General features: G+C 35.0%; 2 protein-coding genes across 5 annotated transcripts in view; one reads left to right on the forward strand and one right to left on the reverse strand.

Annotated features, from left to right (window-relative positions):
• LOC123707300 (calcium/calmodulin-dependent 3',5'-cyclic nucleotide phosphodiesterase 1) overlaps positions 1 to 15,920 on the reverse strand; it is a 314,278-nt gene that overhangs the window by 99,933 nt on the left and 198,425 nt on the right. The gene's annotated exons all lie outside the window — the stretch shown is intronic.
• Positions 1,063 to 13,349, forward strand: LOC123707303 (maltase 2-like). The gene is made up of 10 exons (XM_045657231.1): positions 1,063 to 1,234; positions 2,042 to 2,221; positions 3,891 to 4,048; positions 6,039 to 6,164; positions 6,689 to 7,144; positions 7,516 to 7,623; positions 7,971 to 8,121; positions 9,443 to 9,638; positions 10,949 to 11,086; positions 13,263 to 13,349. The coding sequence occupies exons 1-10, from the start codon at positions 1,078 to 1,080 to the stop codon at positions 13,327 to 13,329; spliced, it is 1,737 nt and encodes a 578-aa protein (XP_045513187.1). The 5' UTR covers positions 1,063 to 1,077; the 3' UTR covers positions 13,330 to 13,349.

Raw genomic sequence — 15,920 nt, forward strand, 5'->3', positions numbered from 1 at the left:
AAAAAAGAGCAATGTACTTTTTTGGAGTTTGGCGACCAGATAGGTCCTTAAGTGTAGCCTCGATTCGAACACATGACTTCAGGGTTGAGCGTCATAGTCAAGCCAGATAACAATATTAAATCAAGTATATTTATCATACCTTCTCTGTAACTCTTCAAACGAAGACAAATATCCTTTGAAGCTCATTCATTAAATACTAAGTACTCCTTCATCTCAAAGGTTTAGACTTTCAAATGGCAAATAGACTCTGTTACTGACTTAATATTAAGCTTGTTAGCGTATAATAATGGCATTAATAAATAGTAACAATACAAACCTTTCCTACAACTTAGATATTGTAGATTAGAGATTTAAGTTGCCGCCTGGTAGATAGTACCCTAGATCTGGTTCTTCCCTGAGTTCGTAGGTTCGATCCCCAGCTGTGCACCAATGGCTTTTCTTAGTATTTGCGCATTTAACATTAGCTCGAAATAACAGTGTTGGCCTAGTGGCTTCAGCGTGCTACTCTCATGCCTGAGGTCGTAGGTTCGATCCCCGGCTGTGTACCAATGGATTTTCTTACTATGTGCGCATTTAACATTAGCTCGAACGGTGAAGGAAAACATCGTGAGAAAACCGGTTCACCTTAGACCCAAAAAGTCGACGGTGTGTGTCAGGCCCAGAAGGCTGATCACCTGTTTGCCTATTCAATTCACAAACGATCATGAAACAGATACAGAAATCTGAGGCCCAGACCTAAAAATGTTGTAGCGCCATTAATTATTATTATTATTACACAGAAAGCCTAAAAACAAAAACTGTGTAAGTAAGTTATTTACTAATTTATATTAAGAGCAATGTCGACTAAGTGACCAAGCACGCTACATTAAATCGAATTTGGAGAGATTTTAAGAAAGATAGTATTTTTTATTATGCAATTCTTATCAAAGTTTTAAATAAAAATCTGTCAAAATTTTATCGATGTTACTAAATTGATAAGTTGCCACAATATTATCATCTTAAGAGATGATAACTAATCTTATAAATACCAGATTAAAGTGAAAAATATCGTTGTAAGCCACGGGTGGTAAGTTTAACATGAAAGTGTTAATATTTCTGTCAATTTTGGTGATTCTGGGAGGTGCTTATAGCAAGCTTGAAACAGATTTGGAGTGGTGGGAATCAACTATTTTCTACCAAATATACCCAAGGTCCTTTGCTGATAGTGATGGCGATGGCATCGGTGATTTGAAAGGTATTTATTTGCATGGACGAATTTATAAATAAAAGAACAATTGTCTAATTAGATGGATTGAATATTAATTTTTTTATTCATTTATTTTGAACTCCTGCAGCTATAGTTAGATATTATCCTATGTAGCCAAAGATGATATACACAATATTGTTTAATTGTGTATTAAACATTTAAGAAACTTAAAAAAAAATATTGTTAGATAAATTAGATTTAACCCTGTGTTTATGGAGTGTATATAGGCTATGTGCGTGAGTGTGTGTAGTAATACGTTTAAAACCGCCGCTTCTATATAGAAAATTTCTAGACGTAAGCAAGAAAGCGACCATCAGCAACTGTATTACTTAAGTTGATTAAAAAACAATTCAAACTTTCGATTGTAGCTTTTAAATTATACGTACATACATACAACAACACTGTTTTTAACATACGTGCGACTCTCACCCCTAAGGCCGTAGGTTCGATTCCTGGCTGTGCACCAATGGATTTTATTTCTAAGTGCACATTTAACATTCGCTAGAACGGTGAAAGAAAACATCGTGAGGAAATCAGTTTGACTTAAACCCTAAAAGTCGACGGCGTGAGCCACAGACGACCTACTTGACTATTAGATTGACAAATGATCATGAAACAGATACAGAAATCTGAGGCCCAGACCTAAAAAGGCCACTGATTTATTTTATTTAAACGTTACCCACTAAGTAACAAACATATTTAAGATAAATCCAAATCTAAATGATGTGTATACTAAGGTGATCTTTTATATAGTGACGATTGTAATTAAATTTACATTTTGAATAATAATTTCAGGAATAACAGATAATCTACATTACATAAGAGACCTCGGCGTTCGCGCAATTTGGCTTTCACCAATATTTCAGTCACCAATGTATGATTTCGGTTATGACATCTCTGATTTCTACGCGATACAAGAGGAGTATGGTACTATGGAAGATTTTGAGGAACTCTTAGCAAAAGCGAATAGTCTTGGTGAGTTTGTAATGCAATTAGAAGACATTTAGGGATTTTAAAAGGGATTTTGACATAAGTGTTGGCCTTCGCTAAGTGACTTCGATGCATGTGCAATTGACTTTCTAATCTCATTTAACATTCGCTCGAACGGTGATGGAAAACATCGTGAGGAAACCTGAACAGGCACAGGCTGATCACCTAATGGTCTCGTTGAAAGTAAATTGATGAATAAAGGTTTTTATACATTTGACGATATATTTAAAATAATTATATTTCAAACAAAACTCTGACTCAAAACGTAACGATTAAAAAGAGTGGCGGAAAGTTTCTTGCCAGTTCTTTTTGCCCTCTCTACGCCATTGACTCGCGAACTGGTAGTAAATTAAAATATATAATTAATTTAACTTCTTTTCTGACGTTCATAAGTGCACCTGTTTACCTATATGAATAAAGTTACTTTGACTTACTTGATTATTAGGTTAACAATTGGTCACGAAACAGATTAAGAATTCTGAGGCCCAGGCCTAAATAGGTTTTAGTGCCACAGATTTTTTGACATAAGTAAATTAAAATAAAATGGCAAGCTTGTCAAGGCTTATATACTGGTATAGTATTATAAATAGTAAGTAATCTTTCTGGTTTAGAAAGCTTATTGTTTTATCTTGACACCGTGCACAATACGGAGACAAAACTGTCAAACAAAGATATCTGAGATTATTCTTATAAATCATATCAGACGTGAAAAGAAGATTATGATTTGATTAAATTTATTTTGTAGTAAACGAAATACCGTGAAATTCAATTATTTCTACTATTTTAGTTTTTGGTGTTAGTGTAAATCAAATTCAAATTATAGTGACGATATACAGAATTACAATTATATGAAATTATTCTTTCATGTCACGGTATTAAGGCTAACTAAAACCACATGAAGGAGAAACGAAGTTCGCGGGGGCAGCTAGTATATATATATAAAAAAAGTTTTACTATAAGAAGCGGCCCCTGTTCGGGAAGGCCTCCTTCAACTGTTTCCACCCTATTTTATTTTTTGCCATTGGCAATCCAATTCCAAATTCCAAATCCAATTTTTCCAGCTAACCTTTCGATCCCATCGGCCCATCGCTCTATTGGTCTACCGTTGTTCCTTTTTTTGGACCAGTACATTCAGTTACTGTTGAAGGCCATTTGTCATGTGTATAACGGGCTACGTGCTCTGCCCATTTCCATCTAACAACAAGGGCGTAGAATGGACAACAGAGCTGACAAAAAATACTATTATTATGCGTCATTTTTTAAGTTCAAGTTATGAACTGCAAAGCACACATATTGAAGCTATCAATGATAATTAATTAATATTAAATATTAATATCATATCAATAAAAAACTGTAAAAAACTGACCGCTATCATGGCGTGGCATAATGGGAGGCAAGCATGGCGAAATGGAGTATTTACATTTACATTTACAAGGTAATTCCTTGGTATAGGTATTCTTTATACACGCTTTCATTCGACTTAGGGTCCTTCAAGAAAAGAGCGTACAAATTCTTAAAAGGCCGGTAACGCACTCGCGAGCCCTCTGGCATTGAGTATCCATGGGCGGCACTTAACATCAGGTGACCCTCCTGCCCGTTTGCCCCCTATTTTATAAAAAAAAATCATAATCTGTTCCGATCTTGATTTCTTCAGATATGAAAATCATTCTCGATTTGGTACCAAATCACACATCGAATGAAAGTATGTGGTTCCAAGAGGCGCTTAAAGGCAATGAAAAATACTACAACTATTTCGTATGGGAAGATGGAGTGATAGACGACAATGGTGCAATGCAACCTCCGAACAACTGGGTAGGTATCAAAATAGCGAACGTTTTAAAGGAATACATTTTTTAATCCGGCTCGAAAAGCTTCAAAAAGAGCTGGTACAAAACGGATTTCAATTTTTAGTTTGAAATTGTTTTTTTGCGAATGTTTTATAAAAATCTCCTTAATAGAGAGCGTTCTCTTTTTGAATTATTAAAAATGTCTACTCTCTATGCATGAAGCGAATTGTCTCGAGTGTATTTAAATCATTTTAACTGATAGCTGATAGATCTATTATCAGTTAGATGATTAGTTTTATACTATTCGTTCGTGATTCAGTTAAATTCTTAATCAAAAAAGTGCCTTACACCATAACTTACTACTTTATTGACATGACCTGGACACAAGTCCGTCAGTTTCATAATATCAAGCAATAACTTTACTAGTTCTTTAACTTATAAATCCAACATCAGTTCAACCTTCTCAGACAATTGGTTTAGGATCTCCGCCATTAAGTTGTGGAGAAGGCTGCCTGACTCCATACGATTGTTTACCTCCCTAACATCTTTTAGAACTCTTCTGCATAAACATCTGTTCACCATATCCTATCCTAATCAATCGTGACATTTGTAATTCTTGTATTTCTTATTGTTTTTCTTCATCGCTATTCATGAATCCTGAGATTAGCTTTTTAGTTTTTTTTTGTATTGTTTTAGATTGAGGTTGGTGATTCAATGTTTTCTTATTTGGTAATGCACTTATTGCATTTTACCCATCATATTTCTTTTCTAGTTTCTTCCCTAAGGCAACCCTAGGCCTGGAAGAGATTGCTTGTTAGCGATACGGCCGTCCGTTACATCCCTTGTAATTTGTATGTATTATGTTATTTGATATGTGTAACAAAGTTACATAAATAAACAGTTTAATTAAATAGACGCATAGCTAGAGATATCTCGTGCCTTGTCAGTCACATAAAACGTGGTAAAAAATAACCTTTCGCAGTGCCGGCATTTTCCTTAACAAACTCTAATTGAAATATATGAAGCCGTGAAAATGTACGGACTACTTTTACTCTCTACAATAAAAAGGAATTTATAAAACAATTGTACAACGTCGTATTCAGCAATTAGATTCTAGAGAATTTAATCCGAGCTTAGTTTTATACTTTAGTTTCCAAAAAAACAAAACGATGGCGTTGTTCATTTGTTTGTAATCAGTCATACGGAAATACGGTTCGTGTCGCTTATCTCTGATTGCTAGAGTTGTTGGTCAATCACAATAAAAAAATATCACATCCAGGAATCTGTTCAATGAAGCAAGCTACATCCTTTTTATTCGCTTGCTTACCTCAAGGCTTAAAAAATAACTTCGATGTGTTATGAACCATTTTCGATATGTTTATATGCTTACCCCCTAAAATCAATCAATTGCTTATTTTAACCAAAATACTTTTGGTGCAAAGATTCTCTAAGAAACACATTTACTTAGAGATAAAATTTATGGTATATTTGTAATGTACATCGTCTTATTAGTAAAGAAGCTATTTAAAATTTAAAAAAAATATTAGTTGTTCTTCAAATATTAAAGTACATACTGTGGAATTTCTTGTAAAATTGAGCAGCTAAAGTAAAGAAATAAAAATAAGAAAACGTACAATATTTTTACTTTCTCCTCCGCTAATCTTTGTTTACGCTGTGATGTAGAAAGACAGGTAAGTACTAAAATGTCAATTCGACTTGCCTTGAAGAATTTAAAAGGGTCCTTAAAAAGGCGGCAACGCTTTTACGAGCCCTCTGGCAATGAGTCCATGGGAGGCGGTATCACTTAACATCAGATAAGCATCCTGCCCGTTTGCTTGAATTATAAATTATAAAGCGTAAACAAAACTATAGTAAAATTGGTTCAATGATATATATATTTTTTTTAACAAATACATAATTTTAAACATAAAAATGTCTGTCAAAAATAGTTCAATAACATTAACTCTCTCTCTCTCTTCATGAAGTTTTAAGCGAAAAACTTCTTCATCTTTCAGAGGAGTCACTTCAGAGGAAGTGCCTGGGAGTACAGAGAGGAAGTTGGGAAGTACTACTTGCATCAATTTGTTGTTGGCCAACCTGACCTTAACTATAACAATCCAGATGTTGTTGAAGAGATGAGGGTACCTTATTTGGAATTCCAAATTTAAATTTTACTGATTGTTGACTTTAATTTTTGGTGGGAATACGAAATGACTTAAAATTATATGTCATTAAGAGTTTCATCATCGGATGTCGAGGCAGAATACAAAATTCCAGCCTTATCACCTCGATGTATGTATTTCCGAACCAATTCGACTTAGGGTCCTTCAAGAAAACAGCGTACCAATTCTTAAAAGGCCGGCAACGCACTCGCGAGCCCTCTGGTATTAAGAGTGCCCATGGGCGGCGGTATCACTTAACATCGGGTGAGCCTCCTGCCCGTTTGCACCCTGCTTTATAAAAAAAAGAGTCATTGGGGTTAGGACTTTTGCCATAAGATTTCGAAACACCAACGAGACTAAAAATTATATTATGTAAATTTAAAAAAAAATTAAAGGAATGTAAAATATAGAATCCCATTTTAAAAGGTTCAAATTTAGACAGTTCTTTCAAAATTAACTAATTAACTTCAGACATAATTTTATCCGAGGCATCGTTTTTACAGAACATAATCCGATTCTGGCTAAATAAAGGTGTCGCAGGATTCAGGGTAGACGCCGTAAACTGTTTGTTCGAGGTAGATAAAGAACTTTTTGGCGGCAAATATCCCGACGAGCCGCTGTCAGGACGCACTGACGTGGATCCCGAATCTCACGATTATTTAGACCACATTTATACGAAGGACCAAAACGAAACATACTATATGGTATATGAATGGAGAGATGTGTTCGATGAAATATCCAAAGAAGATGGACTTCCAAGAGTCATGATGACTGAAGTTTATGCGTCAATAAAAGATGTCGTAAGATATTTTGGTGATGGTGATAGCGAAGGTGCTCAAATGCCGTTTAATTTTGACTTGATTACTGATGTTGATGCGTCATCATCAGCTGCTGATATCAAGAGGGCAGTTGACAAGTTTTTAACATATAAACCTCTTGATAGAGATGCCAATTGGGTGGTAAGTGTAAATAATAACTCAGTAGCGCTTTATATTCTTGACCTTAAATTTATTTGGTGCCTTAAAGAGACTTGCTTGGCTGATAATAAATTATAGATTTTTGTTTTATTTGTCAAATTACTTTTATTTATTATTCAATGTTATTGTTTCTCTGTATTATTTTATCTGGAGTTCTTTTTTTTGTTGTGTTACTGTCAACAGTCAGTTCAATTTTTTTTTGCTTTTGGATAGAATTGGTCTTATGTGCCTGACACATTGTAAATGTATGTCTTCAGTTGTTAAAATTATTTTGATGCGATTTTAAGTAGAGATTCAATATAGAAACAAATATGCGTTTATATTATATTTATAAAATGACTTGATACTTGCAGGTCGGAAACCACGATAATAGTAGAATGGCGACTAGATATGGGTCTGCTTTAGTAGATGGTATAAACATGATCGTCTTACTATTACCAGGTGTTGCTGTTACTTATATGGTGAGTGAGTGATACTTAGTATCACCGTAACACCTCGACATCCCACGTTTCACAACTGAGCGTTTTAAGGCATTTTTTGACACGCACCACAACGAGCTGCCCACTGAAGTATTTCCGAACCAATTCCACTTAGGGTCCTTCAAAAAACGAACTCTTAAAAGGCCGGCAACGCACTTGCGAGGCTTTTGGCAATATTAGTATCCACGGCGGTGTCAATTTACATTAGGTAAACCTCCTGCCCGTTTGTCGCCTGTTTTATAAAAAAAAAACTGATTATAATTAAAAGTAAAAATAAAACCTATCAAAGGTGTTAACGTAAATTCTACAGCCCATTATTTTATATACAGGGTGAGGAAATCGGTATGGTCGACGGATTTGTAAGCTGGGAAGACACAGTGGACCCATCTGGATGTAATACGAACGATCCTGTTAATTATGTCAAGTCTTCCAGAGATCCTGAACGGACACCTTTCCAATGGAACGGTGAATTGAATGCAGGTAGGTAGTATTAGACTTTATTACAATGGAAATAGAGTTCAAAAGTGTTTAAGTATAGTGGCGAGGTAAAAAGACTTGGTCAAGCTGTTTCTTAGTATGTTATGCTGGTGGAAAGTCATATTGATTTAGTATATATCTTGTTATTATTTAATCCGTGATTTGTCACCAATAATAACAATTGTAAAGTAGAGATATATTACATTTTTAAATTGCATATTTGTATTTCTTAATGTTGTTTGTTGTCATTTATTTTTAAGGAAAATTTTTCAAATTTATGTTCTTACTTCTTTTTATCATTGTAATGTTTCCCTTTAAATGTTGTTTAAAACAATTTAGGGTCCTTCAAGAAAAGAGCGTACCAATTCTTGAAAGGCCGGCAACGCACTTGCGAGCCTTCTGGCAATGTGAGTGTCCATGGGCGGCGGTATCGCTTCACATTGGTGAGCCTCTTGCCCGTTTGCCTGCTATTACATAAAAAAAAGAGATATAGCGAGCTGTGTAGGCCTAGTGGCTTCAGCGTGCGACTCTCATCCCTAAGGTCGTGGGTTCGGGCTTGTTCACCCCGGCTGTTCACCAATGGATTTCCTTTCTTTGTGCGCATTAAACATTAGCTCAAACGGTGAAGGAAAGCATCGTGAGGAAACTGGTTTACCTTAGACCCAAAAAGTCGAAGGCGTGCGGAAGGCTGATCACCTACTTGCCTATTAGTTTAACAAATGATCAGATACAGATACATCTGAGGCCAAGACCTAAAAAGGTTGTGGCGCCATTGATTTATTTTAAAGTAGAGATATATTACATTTTTAAATTGCATATTTGTATTTCTTAATTTTGTTTGTTGTCGTTTATTTTTATGGATAATTTTTCAAATTTATTTTCTTACTTCTTTTTATCATTGTAATGTTTCCCTTTAAATGTTGTGCATTCTTGTCATGGATGAACATGCGTGTAAAATTATCCTAATGCTTGGGATTGATTTGCTCCAGTTCAAAAAATGTTTATGAATCAAAACTTAGCGATTTAAAAGAGTGGCGGAGTCTCTTGCCAGTTCTTCTTGCCCGCTCTACGCCCTTGACTTGCGAACTGGGGGTAAATGTAAATTTACAATTAATTTAACTTATTTCTGACTTTCATAAATGTACTTGTTTACCTATATGAATAAAGTTATTTTGAATTTGTATTGTGTTTTTGCATGTATTTCGTAAGTGTGCAGTTTTAAAATGCAATCAATTATTCTTATTATTTCGAGAAGCCCACAAAATAATACACACACAACCATATAATATTAGAAGCAAATAAATGGAATTCATGTCCCTTAAAGGATTTTCTACGGCTGACAAAACATGGCTGCCTGTAGCAGACGGGTATGAAATGTTAAATGTTGAAGCGCAGAAATTAGCGGAGCGGTCAAATCTGAAGGTTTATCAAGCTTTGGCGGATCTGAGGCTAAATGGAGTGTTCAGATATGGACGATATGATTCCTTGGCTTTGAACAGTGATGTTTTTGCTTTTAAAAGGTATTTAAACATACTCTTTTATGTTTGGTTATTATCGCTGTTAGAGCAGTGTTGGCTATCTTCATCTGCGCATTTAACATGCGCTCGAACGGTTAAGGAAAATATCGTGGGGAAACTAACTTGTGTGTCAGGCACAGGTAGCTGATCATCTACTTCCCTATTGGATTGACAAATAATCATGAAACAGATACAGAAATCTGAAGAAGAGAATCTGAATCAAATTTTTTTATCGCTGTTAAATATTATTGTGCACATTTTTTAATTTGTCTGTGATACACTTGCTGTTACGGTAAAGAGAAGATAGGTTAATAAATCTTGGTCAAAATTGACTTGATTGAGGGCTTAACCCATATTTAACATAGACTAAGTTTGAAACTTATACAAAACCTATCTATTGCTTTAGAAATCTTAATGAATATAGGAAACCAATCCTTATGAATACAATAAAATCAGAACTCATACCAGGTGTTATTGAAATCGTTTACACAAAATTATGTTAGCACAAAGTTTCAATACAAAAGACGGTATTTTAAAAGAGTTGCGAATTCAAACTCGTGACTAAGTTGATTCAAGTAAATGGAGTAATAACTTGAAAAGAAGTATAATCTTACCAAAGTATTGAAAAGTGACTCAAGAAGGCTCTGTATACATCAAAACTTAAAAGCTTTAAGTTCTGAGAGGCTTAACGTAGAGTGATGTAATATTAAAGAAAATTGTTTTGTGTTTCTTATTTTATTATATGCGGACTATAAATCAGTATAAAATAGCAGTTAGCCTAAAAGTATTAATGTTACTTTATATATTCGGCCGCAAAGCAGGCAGAAAATAATAAACGGCTCAAATGTAACAATCTTCCCTCCAGCAGAGTTGTAACTTCGATTTTGTTCCCCTTTGGAGTGGGTTTTAAGTGCACCACAATCAACATGAAATATTAAGAAAAAATATACCTTTGTTGATTTTTTGATGTCGGAAATCGAAGTATTAAACGTGAAAATTTGTTCAAACCGGGTTTCACGATTTCAGCGTTACGAATCGCTGAAGAATACGAAATTCCTACCGTATCATTTAAGACAGTTTTTGCCACGCACCATCTCTATGTGGATCCAGCTTGCTCATTTTAAGTATTTCCGAATCAAATCGACTTAGGGTCCTTCAAGGAAAGAGCGTACCAATTCGCACTCGCGAGCCTTCTGGCCATGTGAGTTCACCGGTAGAACTTTACATCAACTGAGCCTCCTGCCTATAAAAAGAATTATTAAGCTCAGTTTCTCGTAGCAGTATTTTGTGTTGATATTTATAGACTATTTCAGATGGCATAACAGTGATACGTACGTGATCGTAGTGAACATGCGAGACACAGAACACGAGGTGGACTTAACCTACTTCGAGAATGTTACCGGTGATGCTAGTGTTGTTGTGAGGAGTGTACACTCACCGAAGAATGTAGGGTAAGGAATTTGCTTTAATAAACACAATTTATAGAAATTCCACCTTCATTTATAATTGAGACATATTTTATCTATCAATGAACCTGAATAAACCTTTACCTTTCTAAGCTGTATACAACTATAACAATATAATTGATGCTATTTATATAAATGATTTTGTCCCATTCGGTGTAGAGACTCTTGCCTTGTGGGGTCCTAGCGCTTCTACGTGGGTAACACTGAAATTGGAACATGTGCTTCTACACTGCCCTATATTCGCATCGTCCAGGCACGACCTGGAGCAACAAATGCAGATGACTGTAGACCGTGGCGGCCTGTAGGACATGTTAATAAAGCACAGACCGTGCCTGGAACGGTTCTGCGAAAAAAATATTAAACATTTAAAGGAGGCAAACAAAACCGAAAGTGCGGGTCTCGCGAGGAATTGCGCCCCCAAGAATATTGCAAATAAAAATATTACCGATGCAGCCGGGGCCGTATTTCGCGACGCCTGCCATTCGCGAACTAGTAGAATTAATTAAATGTATATTGTTTTTATTTTTGGAAAAAATGTGGTATAAAAAGTCCCTGGACAATATGACAAGGGAGTAGAGGGTTATAAATTAATAAAAAAAAAACTGAAAATGTTTAGAACTGGCCAGTTAGAAACATTACTAATGAAAACTTTTTTGAATTTCAATTTTAGAACTCTTTGGTAACCTAATGTAATATATTGCATTCATTTGTCATTTGTTTTTGTGAATTAGCGGCAAATCTAAAACTTTTGTTACACGTGAAAATGAACCTAACGCGAGAAAGTTTTCGGTCAATTATTATGATTCTCGTTGTGGGCCTACTCAACACCAAAGCTATGATAGGCTGTGATTAGCATTCCTAATGAAGCCCCATCCTGTGCCTCTATTTACAATTGCTTTAACAGGTTTAAGCGTGGACGTAACAATCTCAATGACGGACGGACGTCCTTTAACAGCGACTACTGAAGATAGCATCAGTGCTGTGCCACGCATGATAGAGGAAGATAAGAGAGTGACCTATCAATAGATATGGGCAAGCCTAGGCATTGGTATGAGTCAAGTTCAAAAAAATATTACACGAATATTTAGGCGTCAGGAAGATTTGTACCAGATGGATTCCCCATACTTTAACCGACGACCAGATATACCTTCGCGTGGACTGGTCAATATTTGGCTACGGCGGGTGCCGAGATTATGAGTCATCCGCCATATTGAATGCGACGATGTGTAGAGAGGAATAGAGATTACTTCGAAAATATTACAAGTATTGGTAACTTTCTACATTAAGCCGGTTTCATTTTCTAAAAAAAGAAAAGTAAAAGTTCTGGTAAATAGCCTAGCTTGCTTAGCAAGTTCACAGGAGACTTCTGTGCACTTCGCAGGCTTCGCGAGCGACCTCACTGCTCTGAGGATTTCCGAACGTTGGAGCGAATGTTAAATGCGCACATAGACAGTAAGTACATTGGGCCACCGCCGGAGATCGAATGTACGACCTCAGAGAGGAGAATGGCTCGTTGAAACCACTTTTTTGTATGAGGTCAAAATGCGCTTACACAGGCTATGAATGTCGAGCTCGACGCGGGGAGTTGTCTGGTCTACCCACAGCCCTTTGTTATTCAGAGGCGTAACTAGATCCTACCCTCTAAAAACACCTCAGCCTTCCACATACCCTTGAGATGGGCCTTCGGGGTTTGTAAAGGCATTCAGGGAGAACGATGAAACCACTAAACACAATAACACACCACTGCTCATAATGATGTGAATGATCTACAACAACAACAATCTAAACGTTAAGTTATTTTCAGAATGAACTAGTAATTCATACTCCTGTTGTATTTCTTGTTAGAATTATAACAATTCTGGATTTTATAATTTATTTATTTAACAAAATAAACTACCATTTCAGATTACTCCTACGTGGTAACTATTTATATTTCATACATAAACACGTTAAAAAGCAACACACAACTTGTAATAGTTTAATGTATATACAAAAAGTCTAACTACTTCTTACAGTATGGGAACTGACATGAAGACAGGCCTTTGTCAGGTCACTGAACGGAGAATTAAAAACGTCTGTTTATCTTTGCAGTTCATTAATTATTTGCATTGCTTCAGGTGTGTGTTTTTTTTTTCATTAAAGAATACTATTTTCATTTCAGAGATATACTTGCAGTATCGTCTCTGCCCGTTGCTGGATATGAAGGAATCGTTCTAAAGATGGTTTAAATAATAAAAATGAAATTCAATATATTTTTACTTTAAATCCCATAGGTAAAACCTTTTCTATTTTAACTCAAAAAATTATATAATTATGAAAATGTAGAAATTGCTCATAGTTTGGAAAACATAATTTCGAAATATTATAATAATCTATTTGCATGAATATGGTGCAAATTATATTATGGTGTTACAATCGTATATTTTGCCACAAATAATGGTGTGTTAATTTGTTTTAAAAGGCAGTATTTTTCATTGATCATTACATTAAATTTGAGTCATAGTCAACTCTTATAATATTCTATCACTACATCATAACATTCATGGGACAATGTTTTTTCCAAGAGCTGTATATTTCAAACTCAAAATAACTTTATTCGTATAGGTAACCAACATTTATGAACGTCAACAGAAAAGATGTTAAATTCTAAACTTACATTTACTACCGATTCGTAAGTCAAGGACGTAGAGCGGGCAAGAAGAGTGAACCACTCTTTTTAATTGCCAAGTTTTAGGACATTTCATATTGTTTGAACTGGTGTAAATCAATCCCAAGGATTTGGATCATTTAAATAATCGTCGAATTTATAATCTTTATTGATTAATTTACGTTTAACTAAAACGCAATACAAATAATCAAGGCTGTAGAACGTTTACCTAACTAAATAAAGATATTATTTTAACGCATATCACTTTATTAGACTGCGCTGGCGGGCTACTATCAAATTACTAGGATTAAATGAGTGGCTGGCAGCAAGAGTTAATAACTGAAACCATTTAATTACGCCATTACTGTATTTAAATAAATGCTGTATAAAATACATTAAATAATAAAATAAATATCTTGGAATTGTGTGTGTAGTTGCTGCCCACTGAAGTATTTCCAAAGCAATTCGACGCAGGGCTCTTCAAGAAGTGTACCAATTTTTAATAGGCCGGCAACGCAGTCGCGAGTCCTTTGGCATTGAGAGTATCCATGGGCATGATGGTATCATCATCATCATGGAGGCATCAGCTTCCTGTGCCTGACACACGCCTTCGACTTTTTTGGGTCTAAGCCAAGTTTCCTCGTGATGTGTTCCTTCACCGTTCGACCGATTGTTAAATTCGCACATGACAAGAAAGTCCATTGGTGCACAACCAGGGAATATACCACCTCAGGGATAAGAGGCGCACGTTGAAACCACTAGGCAACACAGCTCTTTGAAACGTTTGTATACTAAATTGTATTTATCACAATAAATTTGACCTCTCTAAACTACTACAATAGTTACCCTGGGGTAAATGTTTCTCGCTGCTCGCTATAAACTATCACTTATTAATTAAACCCTTGGGTTAGATTACAATGTTCAGCAATTATTATTCATATGGGTCGGATCATATCTAACAAGTCAATAACGACTACAATACATAAGATAGAAGATATTTTGTATTGTTAAGACGTATTTAGTAACATCTATTTCATGTTTATTATATTAATAAACGTGGAGAAATAAATTATATAATGATCCATTACGTTTTACGCTTCACAAAATATTTGAAAATGACTATGCTATATCTATCAAGTAGACAGTGTACATTAAAGTCGCCAAAAGATTATTTAAAAATCTCAGGTTGAAAATATATGCTATAAGCAAATATCTTTTGTTTTTACTCATATTTTTTTAACTTAATTAAATCATTTGATTAACGTATGTAACATTTATATTAATTTAACCTACTAGCCGGTCATAAGGTATAAGGATAAAAAAGTGTAGCGTTTGACTAGCAAAAAATTAATCTTACAGTTTCTTTGATAGCGCAAAACCTCATCAATAGTACACAAAGACTTCAATCAAAGTTTTTTTCCAAAGGCTTATCTCCGTCTAGTTTTTGTTTAGATTCTATGATATTGTATCTATAAGATTTTCTTATCTCTGTATCTAAGCACTCGGCGTTGTGGTGATCGTCTGTGCAGCAATGGTATGTTCCAAACAAATAAAAATGTACAACTACTGAGTAATGTTGTTTTAGAAATGTCATATTGGATGTCGTTACACCTTGCACAATTTAATGATTTGGTCAAGTAATGAAATGATAAATTTTACGACCTATGCTTAGCTATGCTCTCATACAAATTTATATTCTTTGGTGTGATATATTCTAAAGTTGGTACTGATAAAATTTGAGCGTTCGTTAATAGTTAAGTCATTCATTGATACGGATTTATAAAAGATAAAAAAAACTAAAACCCTTTTGAATTTAATTTCCGTCAAATTGGATGAACACTCCCGAGGCTTTTAAGATAATTTTTTAGCGAACTCTTTGTTCGGCAAAATCTTTAATAAATACGCCATAAAGTTGTTGAAATTGTCTACTGACACTGCTTCTCATCCTCAATTACATTTTTTTATTACAAGCGAGACAGCCTTTTGAAGTAAACCTATACTAGTACGAAAGTGGGATAATGGCTCGAACGCAAATTGAATTTGGAAAGAAAGGATTTATTTCGTACTAACTACTTCTATGAGTATTAGTCTAGTAACTAGAGCTCGTACCACTTATTCTCTTGTATTCGAATCATGGCTGGATTAACGCTGAAATTAACTGGTATGAGCTAG

Source organism: Pieris brassicae, chromosome 3 (assembly GCF_905147105.1).
Source record: "Pieris brassicae chromosome 3, ilPieBrab1.1, whole genome shotgun sequence".
Taxonomy (NCBI): domain Eukaryota; kingdom Metazoa; phylum Arthropoda; class Insecta; order Lepidoptera; family Pieridae; genus Pieris; species Pieris brassicae.